The 18398-nt window shown below is 38.7% G+C and overlaps 1 protein-coding gene across 2 annotated transcripts in view; it reads right to left on the reverse strand.

The window, feature by feature from the left end:
• PRKCQ (protein kinase C theta) overlaps positions 1 to 18398 on the reverse strand; it is a 136807-nt gene that overhangs the window by 69190 nt on the left and 49219 nt on the right. For both annotated transcript variants that reach the window (XM_081089317.1, XM_081089316.1), the window contains exons 2-4: positions 11566 to 11691; positions 7033 to 7232; positions 2520 to 2580 (exon numbers count right to left, since the gene is read on the reverse strand). In XM_081089317.1, the coding sequence (XP_080945443.1) occupies positions 2520 to 2580; positions 7033 to 7232; positions 11566 to 11683 (379 nt within the window). In that variant the 5' untranslated portion in view covers positions 11684 to 11691. The remainder of the gene's footprint in view (positions 1 to 2519; positions 2581 to 7032; positions 7233 to 11565; positions 11692 to 18398) is intronic.

An 18398-nucleotide genomic window follows, 5' to 3' on the forward strand; every position in this document is an offset into this window, starting at 1 on the left:
CTTCAATGCCTGTCATATGCAATTTTCTGAAATGAAGGTAACCCATTGGATAATCATCATTTATATGTTTTGAGATTTAATTCTCTGCTTAATCTGTACCACCTCTCCAATTTGAGTTTATGATCCCTGAGTAAGAACTTACATTTGGGTTTTCTGAATCTTTCAGAAAATGATTTGTTATATGTAATAATAAATATTCTTAATTGAATGATATTCTATATTTCTCATTATCAATAAGGAATCTTAAAGTTGAGTTATTCCATAATATTGCTTGTTAAAAATTAGGGTTTTTTGATATATAAAAATTTAAAGATGGAGTCTCAATTTTAGTCTAGTATAAAAAATTTAAAATACTACAACATTTTATTCTAAAAAACAAACAAACTTCCTGGGCTTGTGTAATCATTGTGAAATATCATTGTTTTTGGTCCGTCTGAATTTGCTTTCTCATTCTAAGACAAAATTTAAGTTCCATAGAATTATTTTTCAAAGCAGTGATCTTTAAACCATTTACCAAGAATAGTTGCATTTTGATGGAGGACTTTCTTCAATTTACATTGGGTCATATTTTACCTGATAGGAGATGTATAATTTGTCTTACTTGAGGAATTAAACAGCATTGGTATTATAATTTAGTCCAGTACTTTCACTTTTGATGCAAACCCAGTTATTTAGCTGCCCTATATTTACTATCAAAAATAGTACAATGACATGCAGTATATATCTGGAGCCACCAGACGTGAAAGAAGAAAAGTTTGGATTGTACTGTTACCTCTTAAGGAGTTTTCTTCTTTTTAAAAAAAGAGGTCTATTATGGAAAGTTTCAAATATATACAAAGTTGAGCAAATATTGTAACCAATTTCTTAGTAACTATCATCCAGCTTCAATAATTTTCAGTCTGTGGCCACTCATCTACTACATCCATCCACTCCCCTCACCCTGTGCCAATGCATTATTTCAAACAAATTCCTGGTATTATTTTATTATAAACTAGAGGCCCAGTGCACGAATTCATGCACAGGTAGGGTCCCTCAGCCTGGTTGGTGATTGGGGCTGATCAGGGCCAGCTGGCTGGGGGGGGGGGGGGGGCTGGGAGGGGAGGGGCTGTGGGAGGTTGGCTGGCTATGGGAGGTTGGCTATGGGAGCACACTGACCACCAGGGGGCAGTTCCTGCATTGAGCATCTGCCCCCTGGTGGTCAGTGTGTGTATAGCTACTGGCTGGTTGTTGGGTCATAACGGTCACTTAGGCTTTTTTATATATAGATATTTGCATATGTATCTTAAAGATAAGGAACCTTTGAAAAATATAACTATAATGTCATCACACCTAAAAAATTAACGTCTCAATATCATCCAATATCTGCTGAGTGTCCCAGTTTACATGGTTATCTCATAATATTTTTTCCCATTGTATTTTTTTGAATCTGGACCCAAAGGAATTGTACATGTGAAACACCTCCCCCCCCCTGGCCTCCCAAAGCATCACAATTTTATAAACTTAAACTTGTTTCTTGGTAGTAAAACTAATTTAGAAAATAATTAAATCAGTTAATTATCAGTAAGTTCACATATACATTCTGAGGTTTAGGATTTTATGAGTATTAGCATTTACTTAGTTTAAATAACACTTTGACCACAGAATATAAATGCAACAGAAGGAACTGACAAGTTGTCACAGGCACCAACCACACACTCTTAAATGTAACTTCCGTCATCAATGTCTGTGTGTTATATGGAACTGAAACTCTTTAGCAATGCATTTTCCTTTCTTGTTCCTAAAAGGATTTGAGGTGACTCACTTGAAGTCATTAAAATTTTGCTCCTAGTGCTATGGAAAATATTTATTGGTCTCATATTTATTTTGTATTCGGCTGATAATGCGACAGCTTGTTATATTACATCATTTACACCAGCGGTTCTCAACCTGTGGTTTGTGACCCCTTTGGGGGTCGAACGACCCTTTCACAGGGATTGCCTAAGACCATCGGAAAACACACATATAATTACATATTGTTTTTGTGATTAATCACTATGCTTTAATTATGTTCAATTTGTAACAATGAAAATACATCCTGCATATCAGATATTTATATCACGATTCATAACAGTAGCAAAATTACAGTTATGAAGTAGCAACAAAAATAATTTTATGGTTGGGGATCACCACAACATGAGGAACTGTATTAAAGGGTTGCAGCATTAGGAAGGTTGAGAACCACTGATTTACACAAAGACAGTATCATGACACATAAACAGCCTTTTGAATTTACATTAAATTCCCAAACTAAAATAAAGACAGACTAAAAGTACTGGACACATGTGTCCACACAATTAAAAAAATAATGCTATAAATGTTTTCAACTAATATTTGAGCACCACTGGAAAATTTAAGAACATTACTTGGGCTTCCCTTTTCTCCTGATTCTTTTCTATGCTTTGCAAAAGTCCAATGGTTTGCACAAGAGGAGAGGGACATGCCCTTCTCACCCCCCAAGAGGAAGAAGAAATGTCACTTGCCACTCATTTCCAAGAAGTATCTTGCGTTCATTAGCATTCGGCCTTGAGGTTTCAGCTCTAACTGGTTGAGAGAAGGAAAGGAATATCAGTCAAAAGGTGAAACAAGTGCTGAGGTTAATGATATTATAATTGATAAGTTTGGTGATGGCAGAATCCAATCATTGCTCCCTTTCATTTTACCCATGCATATCATCATAGTAGCATCCATGCATATAGTCTTTCTTTTATTAAGACACCTCAGCAACTCATTAATTTTATTTGGAGATCAAAACTTCCATAAGGAAGAAACAAATTCCCAAACAGATTCTATTTGATTTTCTTGTCCCGCACTGCTGCTTATCTGAAGAACTGTAAAGGGGCAATTCAGATCTTAAACATGACAAAAGAATCACAGACCCTGGGACTAGCTCACATGTAGTGAACAAGTAGGTCTTTGGAAATAAAGACAAAGCCTTTACTGCAGGTGCCTCCACACATGGGACAAGGTTAATCAGGGTACGAGATGGGAGTGACCTTTTGTTCTACAAGGAGAGACTTTTTCCTTGGGAAAGGGCTGGATAATCTAAAGGAAATTTTGATTCAATTGGTCTGAGAAATGATAAAATGACATATTTCAGTACCATTGCTAGGTGTACTGATTAATAATGCGGACTTTTTTTCACTAGATGGAGTTATAGATATGTTGATATATATGTGATTTGATATTATGCTATTTTGTTGTATTGTTCCTTCAGATTACCACTTGTTCTGATCAATGGCACATGCACTTTCTGAGCAGCACTTCAAAACATACAAAGCAGTAGAAAATTGGGTCTCTGAGAATAGTCTGTCTCAAAACAAGAAAAGTTCTATTGGGACGGTATACACAAATTACCTGAAAGATGGGGAAATGTGTACCTAGCGATGGACATTACTTTGAATAAAACACTTTTGATGTTTCTCTTGAAATTATCGTTTTTTTAAATTACAAAATCCGTATTAACCGGTTAATATTTCAGATTAACTATTAACCAGTTTTCCATTTGTCTTTTGTTCAGTTGATGTGACACCCATTTTCCTTCCTTTAAAATCTTTCCCATTGCTTGTAAATGACTGGAAATTGTTCCCTGAGCAACATTTAATCTTTCTGCAAGTTGTTTTTGAGTCTGACACGCATCTTCAATAATTACAATAATGCTTGTAATTTTGTTGGTCTTCAAACTTTTTCGGTTGACCTGGACGTTCTTTGTCTTTCAGATCGAAATCATCACTTTTAAAGCATTTAAACCAGAGTTTACAAGTATCTTGAGATGGAGCATGTTCACCATAAGCTTCCCGAAGTATACGATAACTTTCAGCAGCACTTCAAAATAAAGTAATGAATTAAAACTTCCTGCAAATGCTTTTCTTTTGGCGCGAAATTTTACATTTTTAAGCGTAAACATATCTATGATGTTAACACCTTCAGAAAATTTGACATATGAAGTTTTGAAGCTTGTTGTCAATACAAAAAAATAACATACATATCAAATCACATATATATCAACATATGTGTAACTCCATCTATTGAAAAAAATCCATATTATTAACCAGTACACCTAGTATGTAGAAAGGATTAGAGCAAAATGTCATTTAAGGGGTGATACAGTATTGTGACATAATGGGAAAAATGTCAAATCCACCATAACCTGACCACTATTGCTAATATACTAAACCATAACTCTATATTGTTAATATATCAAAAAGAATATGAAGATGAATTAAAGGTCATTCTTGACAATTACATCCATGAGTTAACTAGAATAACTGAGACTAGTTAAGAAAGGACTGGTTGAACCCAGGACTGAATTTGAATTGTGACTAAATAATTTACTAGCTGTGTGACCTTGTGTAAGTCACTAATCCTTCAAAGATCTCTGAAAAACTGATATAGTGACACTTCTGTCACAGTATCACAATTACTAGAATTTTATGATAAAATAAGTCTGTACTGCTTGGTCAACATTAAATTCTCTTGAAAACCTAAATAAATTAATGAAAAGAGAAGTGCTTTTGCCATCAAGAATATACACTGCTGTTCTCTGGTTTGTGGAATATGTAATAAAGGTGGACGCAAAGGTGGAACTAGAAGAGCAGGAGACAATGAAGTGGGGGAGATTGGGACCAGGTAACCATAGTTATCAACAGGCAGGACTTACTGGTGATGGGGGAAGTTAAACCTCTAAGCTGCTGGCAAAACAGTATCCACAGAAAGTCATAGTCCATCACGTTTCTGAGAGTGAATAGTAGGTCACCATACAGATGTTAAAAAACTTGCGAAAACAGGAGGCAAGCCTCCGTGGGGTGTTTAGAAATTGGATGATGGTGTCTGCATAAGTGAAAGGCAGCTTTGAGAAAAGATTATTCTAAAAATAAAGAAATTAATTTTAAGAACGTAGAAGCATGAGAAAATATAAGTCCAAAACAAAGTCCCAAACAACCTGTTGGCTCTTAAACACTATAAATAAAAGTCAATCAAGAAAAAGCTTTTTTTAAAAAGCTGGAAAATGTAAAAAAGTTGCTAATTAAATGAAGATCTGAAGGTCCCCAAGGGTTATGTCTAAATAATCATAGATTGCAAAAAAAAAAAAAAAAAGTGAAAAGTCTGATAAGAATAAAATCAGAAAAAGCTGAGGCAAACAATCAAAGGCAACTTTGAGATACAAATAGAAAAGCAACCTGTTTATCAGTGAATCTTAACAAAAGGATTAAAAAGGTAGTCATCCTTTCATTATTTGAGAAGGAAATAAAATAGCATGTTACTTTTAAAAATTAGGGATTTGGTGACTTTTTCTTTTTAATAAGGCAGAAAGCAGAAAGTAAATGGGAAATGATGAAAACTGGGGAAGACTTTCTCTAGTTAATTTCTGCTTTCTCCTAGCCTAGCCTAATGCTCCCTTGCTTCAGGCCCAGCTACAGCCTCTCCCTTCACTTACCTGGTTTATGTAAACCCTTTAAGACTATAGTACACATCTGTGACATTATTGTACTACTTGCCCAATTAGCTACCCAGGAGGAGTTCTGTTTCCATGAGTCTTCCCCCAAGTGCTCAACAGATACTGCTGAACTAAATTATCTGGGCACATCTAAGCATAGGAACCCTTTTTTAAAAATAAAAAATCTTGGCATATGCTTATCTTTAAAGATGACTTTAGTGACACTAGCAAAAGATTTATATAAAAATACACTTCCCTAATAAGTACTGAATTTTTTTTTTTGAGGTAAAAAATACAAAACGGACACAAAAAAAATCTAGTTTTTAGGCGTATACCATTCTTATTCTTTTTTTTTTTTTTTTAAATATATTTTTATTGATTTTTTACAGAGAGGAAGGGAGAGAGATAGAGAGTTAGAAACATCAATGAGAGAGAAACATTGACCAGCTGCCTCCTGCACACTCCCTACTGGGGATGTGCCCGCAACCAACGTACATGCCCTTGACCGGAATCGAACCTGGGGCCCTTCAGTCCGCAGGCCGACGCTCTATCCACTGAGCTAAACTGGTTTTGGCCCATTCTTATTCTTATTTTGAATCCAGTGACTTGAAAATCTTTTGGGTGGAGTTATTAAAAATCTGAGTTATAGGAAGTAAGAAGCAGAAAGGTAAGATTCTCTCTGTTTCTGTAAATGATATAAACATTTGATAATATTTTTCTGGGTTCCATGTTATTTAAAAGCAGTTTTCACTGGTATAGAAATACTTTCATTTTGTAGGCCCCAGCAATTTTCACTGGGAATTTTTTTTTTATTATATATTTTACTAGTGGCCCGATGCACGAAATTCATGCAATGGGCTCGGCCCCTGCAGCCTCAGCTTCGTCCAGAAGGTCATCTGAACGGTCGTTCTGCTTTTTGGACTAATTAGCATATTAGCTCTTTATTATATGGGATTCTTCCCTTTAATATTTATAAACATATGTTAATAAAGCACTTATAAAAGTTTTCAAAACCTTGATGTAGTAACATGGAATGTGCATGATGTACTTTTTAGTACAAAGTAAGCTAAGTGAATACATTATAGCTAAAACAATTTATAAGGATTGGCAAAGTATGGAGAAGACCAAACATTAAATAGATCTTTGCTCTATACTCTCACTTATCTATCATCTTATCTGTAAGATATCTTATCAAGATATTTATGTGTTATCTTGATAAATAGACAACAGTTATGGTCCCAAGTTAGGGGGCATTTGTGATATTTCTGAGCTTACTTTTAGTTATAAATCATGAACAGTTGTTCATAGCCTAAGAGACGTTCTCCACCTTACACAGGAATCAAAGAGATTTGAATATGACAATATGTTCAATAGTCCACAAGTAATGATCATTGTCATTATCAAGGCACCAATGACTAAGTAGGGAGTCTGTTTACACAAGGCTACTATGTCATAATTTTAGGATGACATTGAAATTTTGAGCTAGTCTTTAGCTAATATGGTACTTATCACTTAATGGTACTCACAGTTTAAATAAGGCTCACAGCTCAGATATTTACCCATATTTCTGTCCTCCCGTTGTTCTTCCTACATCTCTCAGCCAGGGAGTAGAGTTCGACAGTAGTTTCAGATATTAGGTCCACATTTTTGCCCTTCACGATGATCTGCATTACTCTTCCCTTGTTGATATGGGCGTCAAAAGTGCTGTCCCAGGGTGGGTACATGGTTGGCTTTTTCTGGATGTACATCTGCCCATTCTCTAGGGACAGAAAGAGATGGTCTCGTTATTCCTTTAGCCCACTTGGGGGAAAAATCAATTCAATTCAGCAGTGGCACTCATTCCATCTACTCTCCAGGATATATAATCCTGCTGGAAAGACAAAAATGATGCAGAAAACAATTAGAGACAATGTAGGACAGAATGAGACAGTTCCAAGTTTGGCAAGCAAGGTAATGTAATGAAATGTAAAGTCAATCTGGATAATTTAGGCAACAAAAATCTGACAATGCCTTGGAGTGGCACCGTTCTTTTCCTATCCAACAGTTAATTGCTTCACTGTGAGTGTGAATATCTAAGCAAATAAAGAGAATTAAAGGGCTAAGCTTAGTATATTTGGTAGGGCAGAGTGACTTACACCCCATTCTTTATGGTAAAAGGCATAAACTATAAAATATAATGAGCCATTATTGCCTTCTCTAATTTTCAAATGCGGATACATTTTACCGGAACCAGGCACCATGCACCCTAAGCAAAAATTGACAAGTAACTTGGAGAGGTGGTGGCCTTCTCCATGGAGTGAGCCAGTGGAGCAGGCCATAGACCTGCAGTGAGGAAGAAAGGCAGTGGCAGCCTCAGGAATGGTTCTAACAAGAATTATGGTCAGGATGGTGAGGTTTAAGGGAAACCTCCCCAGAGCCACCAGGCAATTGGGAGAGTTCACTAGTGGGAGTATAAATAGTGTTGTCCCATCTTTCATCCAGATTGGGTTTCTGTAGTAGATGTTCTCTAATCATTCTAGAAGCAGAAAATGACAGTGGCATATGAGTGTTTGTTTCTTGTGATAATAAGCACAGCATGTGGCAGATTTAGCAATTCAGCGGTGTTGATGAAACCAAAGGTAAAGACCGTTTAAAGCAGGGAAACCAAGTAGTTCTGACTCCAGATGGACCTTTCTCTCCAAGACACACTGTTAGAAGGGAACAGGCTAAATTGGTATTTGGGAGGTATACAAGGATGTGAATAAGCTGAAACTTCTCTTTTTAGGCAAACCTGGTTATTAGAGGTATGAACTCTGATAATGATAGGGGGAGAATAGGAAGGGGAAGATTTCTATTGCTTGTTTAAAAGAAATTTAACTAGGAGAGTGACATCGATTAGTCTGTTACTGGAAAGAACCATGGGCGAGGATGAAGATTTAGTAAAGTAGAAGGCACTGTTTGAGGAAGTGTAATTATTAACCGAGGCCGAGAAGAAGGAATAGTTTGTCACACTTAGTGAAGTTTCTACCAGCACTCTGATACCCCCTTAACTTTCAGGGATAATACAGACAGAGCTAAAGGAGTGGCATGGGTATATAGTGCTGCTCCCTCTGGTTCTGCTGATGACAAAGCTGGGATTGAGGCCTGGGAATAGTCCTCGCGCACATGCACCTTCCGCTCTTTCCTCACTGATTTCATCACACCTTGGTTTAAGGTTTGCTTATAAGTGGGAGAAAAAGCCTGTGAGAAATTTTGAAAATATTTTTTAAAAACATTAAATATGATTAATAATCTTGGGAAAAAAGAAAATTGAATTGGATTTAAAAACAAACTATGGCAAGGTTAACGATCATAGTAGCATTTTACTTCTATGGACTCTAAGCCCCTCCTTCTCATAATTCTTCTCATAACCATAACCTTTCTCCACCCGACAAAGGACAGAAGTTCGCAGGGGGAGGCATTTTTCACACTTTTGATCACTAGGTTTGTAATCATCTAAAAAAGAGGACCAGAACTCAGCATCTGTCTAGTTACAGTGAGTTTCATCATTGTTTCAAAGGCTCTCGGGCCCTCAGCACTGTGTTCTGTTTGTCCCTGTTCTGTGAATTCACCATGAAAAAGGCAGCCACACAGCCCCAAGGTTGAAGTGTGTTTAAATTCTGTAGAAGTAATACTTGAATGATAATGTTCAGAGAGATTTCCTTTCTGAACAAAACCAAAGCAAAATAAAAAACAACAGGCTAACCTTTGGAAAAACAAAGTCATCTTCTTTTTTGACAAGGTCTTGATCCACATGGCTGGTTAGACCAAGTTCAAAGGCAAGGCCAAAAGGAGAAGAAATTAAAAAAAAAAAATAAAGCTCCCGGGAAGCAAATGTCAGGGAGACCTGTGGTTGTAAAGAGAACTGGGATCCAGGAGACCCATTAAGTCCAAAGCAGCTTTGAAGAGCTCAAGACATTTCACACTTCAAAGATTTCTGTGACATTTGAAAGGTTTTAGATTGGGAGCAAGTGCCATTCTCACTTCAAACTAAGCAGGAGAGAAGTCTGGTCAGAAGGGAAATCAGGATGATTCAGATGGTCTCCTCAGCTTTGACACACTCACTGTGGCAGCAGGAATGAAGTCAACTGGGAGTCCAAGTCTTTTAAAGGAGAGAAAAGGAAAGACAGGAGGACTGGGAACCCCAGGATGCTGAGCCAGTAACATCTAGCTAGAGATTCTTACCTGCAGAATCAGGGTCTCACCTGCAGAATCAGGTTCCCCTTTGTGTCTGTAAATGTTACATTTCTCTGTCCCCACCCCCTTAGAGGCAGTAACATTTCTCTGTCCCCATACCTTCTCTCTCCCCGTTCCTACTTTTTGTTCTTTACTCCACATTACTTACCATATAATATTTTTGTTTCCTTCCTATCTTCCTATGCAAGAATAGAAGTGCTAAAGCAAAGACACTTTTTCTGTCCCAGTGCACAGTAGGTGCCCCATAAATACTTCTCATGCAAATGAACTGTAATGGCTCCTATGGTCACTGAAGACCTGCCTGGGGTAATCTTACTTCTCTACAAAGTGTCTGCTGAAACAAGAAGTGTATGGAGGGAAACAGGAAAGGTAATGGGGCTGGGAAAACTTTGGGATGTAAACTTCCTTCAGCGGTTCTCAACCTGTGGGTCGTGAACCCTGAAAATACATCCTGCATATCAGATATTTACATTACGATTCATAACAGTAGCAAAATTACAGTTATGAAATAGCAATGAAAATAATTTTATGGGTGGGGGTCACCACAACCTGAGGAACTGTATTAAAGGGTCGCGGCATTAGGAAGGTTGAGAACCACTGCTAGAAAGTCCATAAGACTGAGGATCCTCAGAGGGAAGGGGTGAAGGAGTGGGAAGAGATCAACAAAAAAGCTTATATGCATATATGTGTAACCCGTGGACACAGAAAATAATGGGGTAAAGGCCTGGGGAGGGGACAGGAGTGGAGGTCAATGGGGAAAAAAGGGGAACATCTGTAATACTTTCAACAATAAAGATAAATTAAAAAAAAGAAAGTCCATAAAAATCTTAAAATATAGAGGCAGGGAGGAGAATGGAAACCAGTGGAAGTGACTGTGGAGAAATTCCAGTCAGAATGGGATTATTTTAATTTAATGATCTAACCCACAAAAGGACTTTTGAAAGCTTGTCACGCTTTCTCCCTCACCATGAACTGCCTATCTACATTTCAATTTGACATAACACGAACTATTATTTTACTGATCCAGGGTCTTAGTGCAAAAGTAAGTTTTCTGAAATTTGGTTCCTAATGGCTAATTCATATATTCTTTGTAATATTCATCAACTATGTGCAAAGAAACAGAAAGCCATCTTTAGAAGCTAATTCTAAGATTATGCAGACTTAACCTATAATCATTGAAAACAATGAGTCTTAACAATATAGGTCCCATGTTCCACATTAGAGCACTAGATTCCCTCTAGCCCCCCACCCCATTAACTCCTCACATAAAGTCTGAAAACCCATTTCTCCTTTCCTTTGCTCCCTTTGTTTATGTGGGAAAATGGTCTCATGAAATAGAACACAGGCAGGTGGCCTGGGTCTAGTTCAGAGGTGACCACTAAGCCCATTTACCCTTCAGGAGGTACTGGGCTTCCCTGGGCATCAGTTTCCTGGGATGAAAATTAGGTTGAACTAGATGACCTCGAAGACTGGGAAAGGCCTTTGAAGCAGGGGGTCCCGCGGGGGTGAGGCTGACGGAGTCCTAACGAAGCATGCCCGACTCCGGAGACCAGGTTCAGTGACGCAGATCTAAGTTTATTGTGTAAGTGCAGCAGTATATATAACTTTTTGGACCAATCAGAAGTTTACACTATCCTTAGGGCAGCCAATAGTAGGAAAGATCAGGGTACTGTGTAGGGGCTCTAGGAGTTTGCTCAGGCGGGCGCTGCCACTTCCAGGTGTGCCGAGGAAGCTTGTATAGGCGGAGTGCGCTCACGCCATTGCATCCGCCACTGCACTGAGATAGATCTCCTGAGCTCTTCCCACAGGCCTTGCTTCATAGTTCACAGCAGGATCTTCCTATCCCGCCCCAGCTTGGAAGACCCACACTAGCTTACCTGATTCAACATATTCCTTGACCAGCACAGCGCAGTAAGGGTTAACGGCCTCTCCTTGACATGGCTGGCAGGACCCGCAGTCAAAGTTGGACAAACCAATTCGAAGAAATGGTGACATAGTGGCTCCTGTAAAGTGACAAAAGACAAATGCTATTTCAGGGGCTATCAAATGTATTATTTTTGGTGTCCTATCTCCACCTAACCAGTGCTTTATTGCCAACAGCCTCAGCTTCAAATGGCTTAACTCTCCATTTGAACAAATGCTTTTACTCCCCCTTCTGCAAAATATATTACTGGGCTCACCCCAAACCACAGACCGACTTGCCAAGGAAGGAGGCTTTCTGGAAGTCTGCGTTATTCAACCTCATCGGTTGGAATTGTAATCCACTCTTCATTTAATGCAGTTATGTCTGATAGTTGCAGAGAGAGGGAAACGTTTCCCAACATTTTATTTCTTCTATTATTCAAGTAGGAACCCAGGAAACAACGAACAATAATAGAAAAATGAGTTTATAAAGAGTGAGTCTATTTTAGTCACACCAGTTAAATATGACACCACAACATTCTTACATGGGCTATTTGTGTGTGTGGTAAAACTGGCTCTGGGTATTTAGCAGCTGAGCCCTATGTACTTTAGACATTTCAAAAAGGTTGCTTTCTTCATAGTCATATATATGTGTGATATGTAAATATGCATACATATAAAATAAGCTTTTGAATGTCATGAACTACTTAAAAAACCCTAAATCATTGACTGCCATAAAACAGTGCTTTATTGTGCAAGGATCAACAAAGTACTTCATAAAAGCCAATTAACTCATAATTAAGCTTGCCTAGAGATATAGGTGAAAATCATAGTCTTGGCCACACATTTAGGATTCTAGTCTGAATCTTCACCTGCTGTTCCTTCCTTTCCTTGTTTACTCTGGCTGCCACTTATCTCAACTAAGCACCTTTTTCCCTTTTTAACCTACTTTTCTATGAGGCCACATTACTTTGAAACTATTAACTGGTATTCAGTGAAAAGTTACTTCTTTTGGCTTCTTGAACTGTCTCCTGAATTTTACCAGTTTCTTAAGTAAGCTGAAGTTAACAAGAACAAAGTTAATCATTACAAAGCCTTAGCTGTCTTTTCTACCTTATATAAAGGAAGTAAACTGCTCAGACTAATGGGAATCCAGATGTGAGAATCAATGACTTTGCTGGAAATGTTGGGTCCGGAATCCTGAATCCGAGTGGTAAAAGTTCACCAGTCCTGGGGAATGCCAGTCATCTCTGGATCTTTTGGTTTTTTTTGGACCCAGAGAGAGACAAATTAGGGGCTCTTGACAACTGTTGTTAATTTCATGGATTTTAAGCAAGTCCCAATTTCCCGCGGAGTTTAGCAGGTTTAACTAGAGGAGCTGGTTACAGAATCATGATTTGTTGGGGTGTCCTTAGTCTCTGAAACACAAGCTGTGTAGGTCACTCTGTTGAATTAGCAGCAGGATGATTTCAGATTTGTCTTTAGGGGACCCCTTCACCCTCTGAGTTTAGAATTCTCAGGCAGTAGGTGAGCTGGTAATGGAGCGTTCTCTGGAGAAAACTTCTTTGAGACCCCTCCCCACCTCTCCTGGGCCACATAGGTCTTTTGGAGAAATCTGTGTATCTCCAGTAATCAGGAAAAATCACCAGAAACTATTCTCATTTGAGAATATTTACCATAGGTGAACTCTGTGAAGATTTCTTCAATACAAGTAAAGATAAGTAATTCTTTCTTGAGTCAGGAGGGATCATTGACTCATGAAGTGTGAGTTACAAGCACTTTGACCTTTAGGGAGGGATTTGTCATTCTGCCATTTCCAGGCTGGGTTCACAATTAGGTGACAACAGCTCAGCATGCACCTGGGAAAATCTGTCTGGGAATAGACAGAAACCTCTAAGGTAACCTGGGTTTCTCTGTATGAAAGAGAGGAGCAGTGAAACCCCCGCTCCTCCCACAGGGCTTCTTAGACAGCAACTGACCTATTTCATTAGCAGTCCAGATTCATTTGCCATTTCACCAGATTCTCTTACCTTGTCCACTCACCGATGAGCATTTGACAGTTTACCTAGTGTATGCACCTGTGTGAGAGTCAAGCCACTGCCTCTCTTTCTAAAGGTCTAGTTCCAGTGACAGGATTTGACAGTTTGACATCCAAAAGAGCGAATTGACATTTGTGTGTTTAACTTCACACATCTTTTAATAACGCTCAAGCTCAGGGGTGGGTATTTTTAAAGGCCAAAGGTAGCATTTTGTTCCTGAGCTCTTCAGAAAAACTTCCCCTCCTGTAGCAATAAAGTGATCCGTATGGTATATGAAGAAAACACACAAAATTGGAACATCTCACAGTTCCAGCAATGAAAACAAATTGCTATTACTATTTTGATATATATTTCTCTAGTCTTTTAAAATAAACAGGTTTTGTGTGTGTTTTTTTTTTGTTTTGTTTTGTATACTGTGCTCATATGTATGCATGGAATTATATTTGGCTTTTTCGTTTAATATTTTACCATAAAACAGTCTATGTTACATTATTTTTGACAGCATCCTTTTCATTCTTGCATGACGTTCTACTGAGGGACAACACTGGGATGTGCTTTACTAAAGTCTTATAGTTTCACAGTTAGACTGTTTCCAAATTTTCCATACTAGAAATATGCTGTCATAACCATCCTTTTATAATTTTTTTAAAAATTAGGAATATTGCATCAGACTAGATCACCAGAGCACTACAATATTACTAGATCTGATGATATTACTAATCGTAAGGTCTTATATATTTCAAGAAAATAATGAAACATAAAGCCAAGAACTTAGCAAGGGCAATATGGATGGAAATTACCACAGACAATGAGTTAGCATCATCTATATATATAAAAGCCTAAGCCAGTAGGTATGATGCTCACTGACCACCAGGGGGCAGATGCTCAACTCAGGAGCTGCCAAGTAACAGCAACTTTGCAGAGTGCCCTCTTGCACTCTGGAACCCTTCAGGGGATGTCAGACTGCCGGTTTCGGCCTGATCCCTGCAGGCCAGACTGGGGGACCCCTCTGCTGGAGGGACCCCGCTCACTCCGCAGTCACCTTTCGAGCCGCAGCACCATCCCAGGTGCGGCTAGCTGGGGAGGGACCACGGGAGGTTGGCTCCAGGGCGTGTCCGGCCCATTTCACTCAGTCCCACCCACCATCCACCTTCTAATTAATTTCCTTTCAATGTGCACGAATCCGTGCACCAGGCCTCTAGTTCTTACGTAATAAGCACAGCAAGTTTGCATAAATGCTACCTATGACCTGAATGCGTAAGTGGCAATGACACAAACTATACAAAATACAGAAAACATAGCTGCAACTAGTTGCATGAAAAAGTGTTCAGCCTTGTGAGCAATTCAAGAAATGCCAAATAAAACAAGATATTATATAATTGCATTAATATACTATTTTTAGAAAGACAAAGCAATATGGAGAAAAAATATTGGTGGTTGCCAGTGCTTGGGGGAGGAGGCAGGGTATGGCTTTATAGGGATCGATGAGCAAGTTCTGGGGAAAGATCGAATTGTTCTACAGCCTGACTGTGGTAGTGCTCACAGAAATCTAAACTGAAATTCACAGAATTATACACCAAAAACAAAAGTCAATTTTGCCATATGATAATTTAAAAATCAAATTAAAATATGCATTTGGCATTTCAAGGCATGGATAATAAATCCAGAGGGTATATAGATAAAAATGCAAAAATATACATTGGAAAAATGTGAATTAATATAACAAAATATTAATTTTAAACCATAAGGTAATTAAGAGTAGCCTCCTCAATTTACTAGATAGAAACAGAGTCTTAAAGATAAACAAAACAACTTTTACTCTGCAGTATTTAAGCTTTTTTGAAATTTTGCATTTTGGTTCAAATGGCTGAGATGAAAAGTAACATTAGAATTTGATAACGCATTTTCTTTAAAGATCTATAAATATTCAACGCTTATAGATCCTGTAATAATGAAAAAAGTTAAAATATTTAATATATAAAAAATAATAATAATTTTTTACCTTTGTGATTAGCAAATATTTTGGAAATGCTCTTACCTCACACTGGCAAGGACAATGTCAATCATATGCTTTTATATAATGAGGCTTGCAGTGTAAATTTCCACCATTCTCTTGAGGACACACATGCATACACACTCCTATGTATGTGTGCATGTCTATGTATATCTCAAGAGCCAAGAAAATCTGCAATAAGCACAAGAAGAAGAATGAACATGAAAGCTTTTGTGGGCTGGCTTCTTGTGCTCAGAGCTGATGGTGAGAAAGGGGATTTCCCAGGGTGCTAAAATAGAAAGGAGAATGATTTGTGTGCAAAAGTACATGCACGGGATAGGATCTATCAGGGGTCCTCCCCCAGTTTCTCTGAATGTAAATTTCATAAATCGCCTCTTTACTTTCCATTGACAACAAACAGCACGTGTATAAGGGCAGTGCTGTGCTTATACAACAAACAGTGCAGTTCTGGCCAGGCTGTACCCGAGCCCAAGGGCTGGTTCCCACTACAGCCTCTCCTCTGAGCAATCAGACCACAAGCTCAGTTCTCTCCTGGACAGCTCCTGGGGATCCTCCCAACAGAACTCATTGTCCTGCCTTTCAAATCTGCCCTTCACTTATGGTGCCAAGACTTTCGGCTTAGCACTCTGCTCTGATGTCACTTTTCCCCTCATGCACCACAAGCAAATTGCTTTTTTCCTTCTCCACCTCCTCTCCCCATTTCACTGTTGCCTGAGCTCAATTCTGTATCCTCTCTTGTTTGACTCATCACAGCAGCGTATCCTGTGTTTCTCTCTGTAGTTCTGGTCATCTCTCATTCCCAGACAGGTCTGCAACCAGAACTTTCCTTAGGATTGTGCAGAACTATTGCCATTTCTCCAACTGCCAAGCTGTTTCATACATTTAGGTGTGTAGTAATACTGCTCCCTCTCTGGAATGCCCTCCTATTTCACTCCACCCTCCACCTGCCCCATACTTACATCCTCATCTTTCAAGTTCCTGCTCCATATCTACCTCCTCTTTGAAGCCTCCATCACTCTCCCTTCAACACATCCTGGTGGAGTTTACTTGGCCTTCTAGGCTCCCATGGGTCCCTAGGTACATTGTGAGACAGCACCTGCCAAATTTATTTACCTCACCTCTACCATTTCAAAAGGCTGAGTATGGTAGATTGTGTCACTCCCATTTTCTGTCCTTGACTCCTTTCAGTTTCCAAATTTGGGGGACATAGTACAGCCCCACCAGGATTTCTCCTATTTAATCCTTGGGGCATCACATATACTTAGAAGAGGGCAGTGACTCAAACTATAGATGTCTCTCTCATTTTATCTGCATCACATCTAGCAAATCCCCTCTCCACAGAGTGAGTGCGTGTGGATGCCTTACTTTCCTAGTCCCTAGTTTCTCTGTAATCAAATTTCTTTGGACATTGCCATTAACTTCATGGGGTGGTCATATTTCCCTATAATACTTTACTCTACTTATTGGCTCATGTTGGTGCCCCCACATAAGATTGTGAACTCTGAGAACAGGGGCCATGTTTTAATCATGTATGAACCTCCACGGCTGATACCTCTCTCTGACAGGTAGCCTAAGCTCATTGCATTTTTGTTAAGGAACTTAATTTTCAAAAGTGGCATTTTACATCATCTCTTAATCTTTATGCGTTTCTCTTACCTGCAGGGGTACACTGAGGTTCAGTTAGGTGGCAGACAATTATAGAGGAAGTCAATACAAAGGAAGAGTCTCTGGCATTGTTGTTGTTACAGGCAGAGAATCAATGCCATTCCCAGCTCAGCTGCAGGAGCTCTTTAACTTCTAATGCTGCTTTCTCATTTGAAAAATGGTGATAACACTATTGCTCATCTCACAGGGCTATGAGGATGAAATGAGCAAATACATGGAGGTGCTTAGAATGGGGTGGCACATCATAAACTCTCAAAAAGTGTTAGTTATTATTATTATTATTGCAACTCTGATGTATTTTCTAATGGACTTTATCGACTTTACTAGTTGTATCAAAAAGGTCAGGAAGAGAGGAAAGCATATCTGGGCTGCATGAGGTGACCATCCTCCGTGCTCTGCCACTGAGCTCCCATAAACCCCATATGTGTCTCTCTTATTGTGTGCATTACCCTCTAATAGAATCATCTTGACGCCGGCACTTATCATGATGAACTATCAGTGGGTCCATGCAATCTTCTGTGCTTTTGCTACCCCAGCTGTGAAATATCATTACAATATGTACTTAAAATTTGTAGAGAATATTTACTCTCACAGCTCAATGTTTTCACCTGTAAGTGTGATCTCATCCATCTCTAGCAGGTAGCTATGATGCAAGTAGATGTTCAAGTGAAATTGCTTGGCGGCATGCTTAAGGTCATGCAAGATTAAGTACTGAACTGAGAATTCCGGTCTCTTAACTCCCTAGGTGTTGACTTGCCTACTTACCTAGACTGACTCACTTGCCACAGTTCAAACCTGCGGAATGCCTTCACAATGATGTCAAGGATTGTGGCCACATAGCAAAAGGTGATGCCACATAGAAATAGAAAACAAGGGAACTGCTATGTACTCTCATCAGCTAAAAAAGATCCAGACCTCTCTTCCTCTGCAGCAAATGAAATAAGAATAAGCATACTTTTTTATTTAAAAAATATATGGACAGCACTTGCATTGCTGTAATTTAGTTGGAGATACCTTGTTGACAAGAGGGACAGTCTCACAGAAATATCAAAACATGAAGCAGAACAGAAATTAATCAATAGTAAATTGG

This window comes from Myotis nattereri, assembly GCF_964212035.1.
Source record: "Myotis nattereri genome assembly, chromosome: 1".
NCBI classification, from domain to species: domain Eukaryota; kingdom Metazoa; phylum Chordata; class Mammalia; order Chiroptera; family Vespertilionidae; genus Myotis; species Myotis nattereri.